Source organism: Diachasmimorpha longicaudata, chromosome 15 (genome assembly GCF_034640455.1).
Source record: "Diachasmimorpha longicaudata isolate KC_UGA_2023 chromosome 15, iyDiaLong2, whole genome shotgun sequence".
Classification (NCBI taxonomy): Eukaryota; Metazoa; Arthropoda; class Insecta; order Hymenoptera; family Braconidae; genus Diachasmimorpha; species Diachasmimorpha longicaudata.
This window is the reverse complement of record NC_087239.1, coordinates 4,672,642-4,681,333: the sequence shown is the minus strand read 5'-3', so window position 1 is coordinate 4,681,333 and position 8,692 is coordinate 4,672,642. Positions and strand designations below refer to the sequence as shown.

Here is an 8,692-nt window from a genome sequence, read left to right as displayed (position 1 = left end):
GGTTCGATTAATTGAATCTCTTTATCGTGCGGCACTTGATGAACGCGATAATATTTCTACAATTACATGAACCACCCGACAGCCAACTACATGCGAGACATTAGTATTTATTTATCGCTAAACGAATACTTATGTATTTATTAATATTTATTTATTCCAGAAAATAAATCTTACTCGCGCCTCATCTTCAGCCTCTGTTGTCATCCCCACAGCCGACGATTTTCCCAATTAAACTATTCACTGGAATTCCCGATTTTTTCTTCTCCAGGTGAATCTTGTTCATGCACCTGGTGCAGTAATACAATACTAACTAGTGTTCTTCGGCTTTCGGGGATTTCTCCACGACCCCCTCTTGATCGTTCAGCTCTTGAATATACTCAATCTAAATGTTCCAGCCCAATGTTAATAAGACCAAAACAATATATTCCGGTGGTTACCAACCCTTGTCGTGATAGCATCGATCGGCGTCGCGCACGAGGACAAACGGGTACATTTGGCAAAACCCTGTACCCCTCTCTGATCATGCACTAGGAAAAAGATTATTCCTCGGAAATATTAATTTATTGGAGGGGAAAAAATTATTTTTAGTGTCTTATTTCTCTGAGGGAACCCCTACGCCCTAATTATCATAATTATACTGCCCTGGGGGATGATCCTACGAATTGTTGTCCTCCGAGAAATTATTGAGGCCCTTAAAAAGACTTCAAGTATTGGAGATGTAGATCGACCGGCCGGTGCCCTCCCCCAGTGGTACCAGTCCGTAACAGGTCCGCCGGGAGCTGTATATGTGCCTATGTAAATACCGAAGTATATGCTAGTCGGCCTTTGAATTAAAAATATTCATAGCAACATTTTCATGAATCATTTAGTTTATAATCAATCATAAAACTGTGCCTGCTCCAGGGTAATTAATGTATCTAAAACTTGAATGCAAAGGGAACTTGAATTAATAAGTTTTCATTTTTTATATTGTAAATTAAAAAAAATTCAATCGGGAAACGAGAAGCTCATTAATTAAAAAAATACTCACCTCGATATGTCAGGGGAGCCAGCGACAATATTTTTTATTTTAATGTTTCCATGGAAAGGATGGAATAATGAGCGATATCCACTGATATTGCAGTTTCTACGCTTTCATTATTTATTATATCGTTGAAATTGTCTCGCATTAGGATATAGCCTACGATAAATCTCTAATATCATTTAAAATCCACAACTTCGACGTGAGAGTCATAACAAAATGGTGAATCGTATATACCGACACCGGAGAACATGCAGATTCGATTTATTTAATTTGATCATTTTTTTCGCTTTTCTAGGATTACTATTCTCTTGTATTTTAATCTTCAAACAGTGTGGGGCGGGCCATTAGTTTCCAAAAACATCATGGCTCGTGTTCCATGTAATTTGCAATTATTAATCCCTATTTAAACAATTATGGAAATTGTCCAGCTGCATATTTTGTACTGCCAGGAAATAAAATTTATATAAAATGATAGAACGAAGGGAAAATTCCAAACAAGGAATTATTTATGAATTATATAAAAAAATATTCAATAAAAATTACGTATGTTCGTAATTTTTAATGAATAGCCAGACCCCCACTGGGACAATGTTTGAGGCTTAAAATTCATTTCAATCTATTTATAACAAGAGCACGCCCATTATGAGGTACGTTACAAAACTAGTACAAAACTAGCAACTACCTAGGTACAAAAATTTAATCAACTGTTGATTAATAGATCAATGATGGAGGCCGTTGAGGAAACTGCCACAAATATCTATTCCTTTCGTTCACCTTATAAATATCGTATAGTAATTACTCCAGAGGGCCATCACAAACGCCCCCGTGTCATTGTCACCTTCCTCAATAGAGCTATTTTAGTTCTTCCAGAATTTCGTATTCATCATTAATGTACGATCGTAGCCGGGACCGTGCGAGGTCACACCCTCCAGCCCTCTGTAGTCGCGCTTCCACTCATATTCCACTGTTTTTTTTTTCATCGGCCAACCCCTTTGAGCCTAATCTTTATTTAGAACACCCTTTGTTTAACGTAAATGTAACGTATTTCGCGCTCACACGGAGAAAAAAAAATTCTCTGTCAATAATACATCTAATTTATCGGACTATGATGAGTCTAGTTCTATGACTACTCACGAAAAATTTGTCCATAAAAAAAATTCAGCCAATTTCCTCGAAAATTCAGTTGTATTTATTTTTTTCTCTTGAAAAATTCGATTGAAAAATTTCGCAGACTATTTACACGTGTTTTTTTTTTCATAGAAAAATTTACAACAGATATATATAATGTATAATTACTATTTATAATTTAGGCCAATTCGATATATTTTTCAGAATACAAATTGGGAAGAAAAATCAATAGAATTGAACAATCGTATTTTAGTATTTATAGAAGTATAAGTTTCATTTAATATATATCGATTCATCGAATTCCTCAGATTTTTCAAGGAAATATTTTCATGCAAATGAATGCAATCAATGAAAATAAATCGACCTACAATGAAAAAAAAAAAGATGTTGTTGAAAGAAATTTAATAAAATCATGGTGTCAGCTATTAATATTTATAATTTACTTTATAATTAATGTAACATTATTTACACGATTTTATTTTTCTGTCTGTCGATTAATACTCTGCAGCATTGATGTATTTTATTAACAATTCTTTTTTTGTTCTTACTAATCACCAACCTTGACGATAACGTGGCAGTCCTGCTGCTGTGACTTTTAACAATGAATAGTCTAGATCTATTTCTGGATATAAACAAAAATAATTAACAACTTATCTGTCAAATAAATAATATTTCAATGCAACGCTCATTCGGATGATCAGATGCGTCATGCTTAACATATGTAAACAAGAACAATATCTCGCTACACTACGTGTCTCAGGTGATAAACGAAACAATATTGTCATTCCTCCTTGCTGAACCAACATAATTAAATGTTTACGGGTATAAATATTATACGCAATATTTAAGCCGTATACCAATGAGAATAATGAAGGGTAAGAGGGTGTCACCTCTCCACATACCATTTGAATTTTTCTCCTCCTCAAAGATACTTATAAAGAAGTTAATTTTTTTTTTCATTCCTATCGAAGGTCTTACTATGTAGCTGGGTCATTAGTGACAGCTGTTGTTGATTGCGCTACGCTTTAACTCTGCCATTAGATAATTATTATTTCTTCTGCGTTTAGTTTACCTCATGTATAAGAGAATCAAAAAAACGTCCAGTTACAGACGCACTAGGGGCTTCACTCCTTCTTCGGCTTGACAGGTGTTAAACATCTTCAGCGTATTTTTTTGTATTAATACGCAACAAATATAAAGTTGACAATTGATTGAAATATTGAATTAAATGGGGGAATAACACTTTCAACGATTATTGTAACGTAAAAGTTTTGGGGGAAATCAAAAGTAGAATTGACCATCGCTTTCCTAGAAAATTAAATCTTCTTTCAGAAGTAAAAAAAATAATGTACAGACAAATTAATTAGTATGAATACCTAAACGAGCCGAAAAAGGAATGACAAGGAGCTAGACTGCCTCATGACAGATGCGCAAAGATGTACAGCATCAAAGACTCTCAAAAGTTGTCATCGTACACTGAGATAAAAAAATTCTCAAACAAATACATTTTCATTTACGTCGATTGAATCGAGTGATAATTTTTTAATGTGAATTCATTGCTCTCAGCTGTCGTACAATGAAATAAAATATCCAAAATTTCTTTCTAATGAAAACGTTTGTCTAAAGAAATGTTTTTTTTTCTCAGTGCATTCTGAAAATTTACAGTGAGACAGCGCAGCTCAAGAATTGATCGTTAATAATCTGATGTAAAAGCCGATCGAGCATTCTTCCCATTGAGATAGTAAAGATAAGCCCAAAAAAAGCGTTAGACAATAGACGAGTGAAGAAAACACGATCGGCTGACCGAATGTGCTGGCTCTCATTCCAAATCATCTTCATCTCTCATTAATATTGTTTTCGTTATGTATGCACAGTAATCGTCGACACTACACATTCGTAGAGGCATCTCACATTAATTGACTAGTTTTTTTTTCCTCGTTAATATTACTTTTATTGCTTTATCTCTCATTGTTTGTATTTTTCAATTATTTTTTTTAGCTCACTACAACATTTATTGAGCGTGTTCTTACAACGTAGATAGGCAACGATCATTTTCTTTCTCTCACTCCCTCTCTTTGAACATTGTCTGTTAATTTGCATCAATGGTTTTGGTGACTTTCGGAGTAACGCGCGCGCTCACCATTTGTACAAATTAATTTTTCCCGGGGCTAATTGTTTAGGAGGCGCTAGATTGAGCGAAGCGAGATTATCTTAGCAATTTTTTTATTTCGTATCAATTTAATTACTTGGCACCCGCGCGGTTATATAAAAATTCATACTCCGTTCAAGATCGGCACATGGGCCAGTCAAAAATGGCATTACACGATTTTTGGGCCCATTAAAAAAACACTATTTCCAACGGACTAATTCGGAGATGTTCAAAAACTTGACTGAGAGATAAGTCAACTTATCTCGATTTATCACTTCGTTACTGATTTTTTCGATTAAAAATGACAAATTAATATTTTATGTCAAAGCCACCGATCAATTGAGGGAAAAATAAAGATCCTCTAAGAATGTGCATGTGCACGAGTTGTTTCACAGTTTAGTTTAAATCGTTACGATGAAATATCTTATTTCTGCATTTTCATTGATAAAAAAAATTTTTATATTTAGTCATCCTCCTCGAGACCCAGGAGTTCTGGTGGAAGATTTCTGTGCCGGCAGCACAGGGTTAAACAGAGTACCCGAGCAGCCAAGCGAAATTGTGGGCTCATGGTACCGAGGATGAAAGCCTTCCAGAAGCTATTCGTTATGCCAAACCACACCACCGCAAAGTGAAGGAAGGGTACCTAGTGAAGAAAATTGATTTTTAGACATCAGAAAGGTCCACCGGGTGCTAACAATTTCTTTTTCCATAAATAAACATATTACAACAAGGAATTTTTTTTTTTACTGATTTGTAAAAATCTGGTTTAGGTTTTTTTGGCACGTGTTAGCACTAAAGTACGAAGCCCTCACCTCTGTAGGTCCTTGAATACTGATATAAATTCTGAGCATGGCGTAGGGTGTCCAAGACAACCAGAATGTCATTATCAGGGCAAATGACATGACATGACTGGGATTACTGAGATTCTCGGATAGTGCTGTTGCATACTCCTTGTCGTGTATGGGTACACCAGATCTCAATTTTAATTTCATCGAGAATATGTAAAAGTACGTGTAAACAATGGTAATGACCGAAGGACCAAGTACAAGTATCGACAGGGTTATTGTATAGGCAGCCATGTTGCCCCAATCGAGCATACAGATGAAGGCCTGCTCATCGAAGATCGGTTTGTTGAAGCCGAGTAACGGTGGACAACACATCATAGCTACACTTATCCATGTGAAGGCCATCCAACACTGACAACGGGTTTTCGTTTGTACAGTCTCATACCGCAGTGGTTTCCTATTCAAATTAATTCAGTGGTAAATACCTAGCAATGACGGCGACTGGGGGAGAAATGGAGATTTTGGGTTGATGTCTCATCACTCATTCTGGGTTCACCACTGGGTATTTTTATTAATTTGAAAAATTGTAGGTGAATTTCCAGGAGTTGAAATATTTTTTGAATTGCCAGATTCGTGTGAGAGAGAAATATAGTCACCTGACGGCTAAATAACGATCAACGGACATCCACATGAAGGTAAAGACGGAGACAACCCAAAGTGTCACCTCCAGATACCCAACGAGACGGCAAACAATATCTCCGTAGACCCATCTTTTCATTAAGGCAGGATATACGGAGAGTGGCACTACCAGCAGACCACAAAACAAATCTGCTGTTGCCAGCGACAGTAAATAGTAGTTTATCACCTCGGAGGGACCTGAAAAAGTAAATCTCTCGTAAATTTTTCGTTTTAGAAATAATTCCAGGGGAAAAGCTCTTGGACTTGCCTCCAAAGTCTTTCAGAATCTAACGAAAATTACTATTAACTTTAATTCAAGTGACGTGACTGCAGGAAGGAAGTTAATACACAGGAAAATGATTTCCAAGCCCGAGGCAAATAATGAAATTAAAAAAAATCACTCACCACGAAAGTTGAGGTAAGTAGCGATGATGAGAAGATTTGAGAGTATGATGGCAATGCCGACAACGAAGATGAAGCCCGCCTGCATGAGAGCCTCCGTCGAGGGCTCCTCCATGCCGCCACCCCTTCGCGCTGCATCCCCCTCAACCCTCTCTAGTGTTCCTTTACCCTTCACCTGCTAACCCTTAGTTGAACACCCCCCGGCTTGTCCCCTCTCTCTCTCTCTCTCTCTCTTTCCCAATTTCTATTGTCACTGACACCCAGGGAGGGTCCTGCCACCGTCGGATTGACTTTCCACCCGACGGGTTCTCTATCGGAATTCGCGGGTACGCCGAGTCGCTTCTACGCGATCACGGCTACCCGCAGTGTGTACCGCCGACCGGAAACTTCAAACCCCCTCCTGGTATCGCTGGAAATCAATATTTTAAAAATTAAAGTGTTTCAGGAAAATCAGAGAAACGAAAACAATTTTTTATTCGTCTCTCTGCTGTTATTTAACGTATATTTGACTTTGTTCAATTAAATAATAGTTAATTAACTCAATTAAACATCATAGCGTTCGCCGAAAGCCTCATTCAGTTTGGGAACTCAGTTGATTAATTTTTTTATTATTCATTAAATAATAAGGACAGGAAAAAATGAAATAAAAAATGTGATCGGTCAAGTCTGGAGTAATAACACCCGCTCAGGGTAATTTTAATGACAGGATAATTAAAGTCTCATGGCTGAGTAAATTTGTCTCGCGTGCGACCGCCACGCGACATCCCAAGTCCAGTTACATGAAAATCGGATTACCGAAGCCAACCTTTGTTATTACCAATTTGTTTAGATTCACTTTGCTACCCTTGTCCTTCCACCGTAACGGCTCATTCCCCTTCAAGGACGGGGTAACAACCAAATGCAGTTATTTGTCATTTGTTATTTAGTTTTTCTCCCAGTTGTCCCCAGAAACTGCCTTGAAACTTCAACAACTAAATATCGATCTGACTCATTTATTTATGTCCGAATAGCCACGTGTTGGTACACCCTGGCTATACAAATAATGTGAGAAATTTCCGGTGGAATTATTTAATATGTGGAGAGTCGAGATGGATTTTATTTTGTGTCAAAAAAAATATTAGGGATTTTCTAATTTTGACAACAAATTTCTAATTTTTTCTTTGACACTTAAGGGAAGTTTATTCACAAAATAATGAGACAATTTTGATGGAGAACGAGCTTTCGAAGTTTAGGGGTGAGCTTATGGCTTTCATAAATATATCTACGTCACTCGGAAGCGGGGGAAATTGATGGGAAGGTGTTTGTAAAACAAAATGAGAGTTACAAAAAAAGTTTTAATAGCGACATTAAAAAAACCATCTCCGAGAGTAATTGATCCATTCCATTATCAACTAATCTGGCTATCAAAATTCCGAGGGAAAGACTCGTTTCCGTATGACAAGTGCGGGAATATGAATACGAGATTTTAATCGGGACACTAATTGCCCACAATCACTCTCGATTCTGATTAATATCCCGTTGTAAAACGTGACATATAATCTGACTGGCAACACGTTGAGTAATGGTAGATGGAATTTCAGATTTTCCCACAATTTGCATTTGAAAAAAAGGAAAACTAACGGAGAAGAAGAAGATTAATTTCCACGAAAATTTCGTGAATCGTTCGGTAATTTGACAACCGCCACTAGAATTTTTCCCGTCACTTTTGTAATCGGAATTTGACTTCCACAATTTTTACTGAACATCTCTCACCCTCTGGGTCCCCTCCCACAACCCAACAAATAATTTCCCCCAGGGCCCCTCCACTAACCCTCAATTTTTTGCTCCCCGAGGTCCACCAAACTATCCAAATAAATACCCCGAAATTATCAAAACTATCAAAAGCCTGATGTCTGCGCACAGGAGTCACCCGCGCGCTGGTCCACGCAGCATCTCTCTCTCTCTCGCGAAATGACCCACCTCTACATTACCAAACACTGCCATCTTTAACAAAATACCACTATTCACATCATCAACATCCAAAAACCTACCTCATGATCCTCATGCCTGAACCGCCTACCGGACTCGATCGTTTCGATCACGACTTGCGGCCCATCAACGAGAGCGACGATAAAAAAAAATATTCACTACTTGAAGAGACGTCAAACCTAATATTCGTCTTGTCCTCTGAAGGGTAGACGATTCATTGAATGAGGGGTAAAAAAAAAAATTCACGAAAAATAAATAAATTTTATTTATCACCCCCCGAAAACAGCCCCAGCTGACCAGCCCGGGCTTTACTACTGACAAGACGGCCTCTACCGTTAACTGGTGAACGCGGTGGCCCGGGCCCGTCAGGGTATCGACGATGATCCCACAACGCTTGCGCCAACAACCCCTACAGCATAACCCTCGTGACTATATCTACCGAATAGCGGCGCACTCGCCATGACCGTGCTCTAGGGAAGGTCTCGTCGCACACTACTAACCTCCTCATCGTCATAACCCCCCTCACCCCCCCCCCCCACCCCCCGACCGCTCGCCACC

At 38.1% G+C, this 8,692-nt stretch overlaps 1 protein-coding gene across 1 annotated transcript; it reads right to left on the bottom strand.

Annotated features, from left to right (window-relative positions):
• Positions 1-2,570: 2,570 nt before the first annotated feature.
• On the bottom strand, positions 2,571-8,521 carry LOC135169429 (G-protein coupled receptor 52). Its single transcript, XM_064134458.1, has 5 exons — positions 8,197-8,521; positions 6,170-6,575; positions 5,743-5,962; positions 5,114-5,543; positions 2,571-4,944 (listed from the first exon to the last, which is right to left on the bottom strand). The coding sequence occupies exons 2-5, from the start codon at positions 6,279-6,281 to the stop codon at positions 4,765-4,767; spliced, it is 942 nt and encodes a 313-aa protein (XP_063990528.1). The 5' UTR covers positions 6,282-6,575; positions 8,197-8,521; the 3' UTR covers positions 2,571-4,764.
• Between the last annotated feature and the right edge of the window lie 171 nt (positions 8,522-8,692).

What these genes read in the sequence shown, in the direction of transcription:
- LOC135169429 (XM_064134458.1), bottom strand. Translation starts at nt 6,281, where the DNA reads ATGGAGGAGCCCTCGACGGAGGCTCTCATGCAGGCGGGCTTCATCTTC. An exon ending in TACTTACCTCAACTTTCGTG is followed by an intron (nt 5,963 to 6,169) that starts GTGAGTGATTTT and finishes TTACTTTTTCAG; the next exon opens with GTCCCTCCGAGGTGATAAAC. An exon ending in GTATTCAAGGACCTACAGAG is followed by an intron (nt 4,945 to 5,113) that starts GTGAGGGCTTCG and finishes TTTCTTCACTAG; the next exon opens with GTACCCTTCCTTCACTTTGC.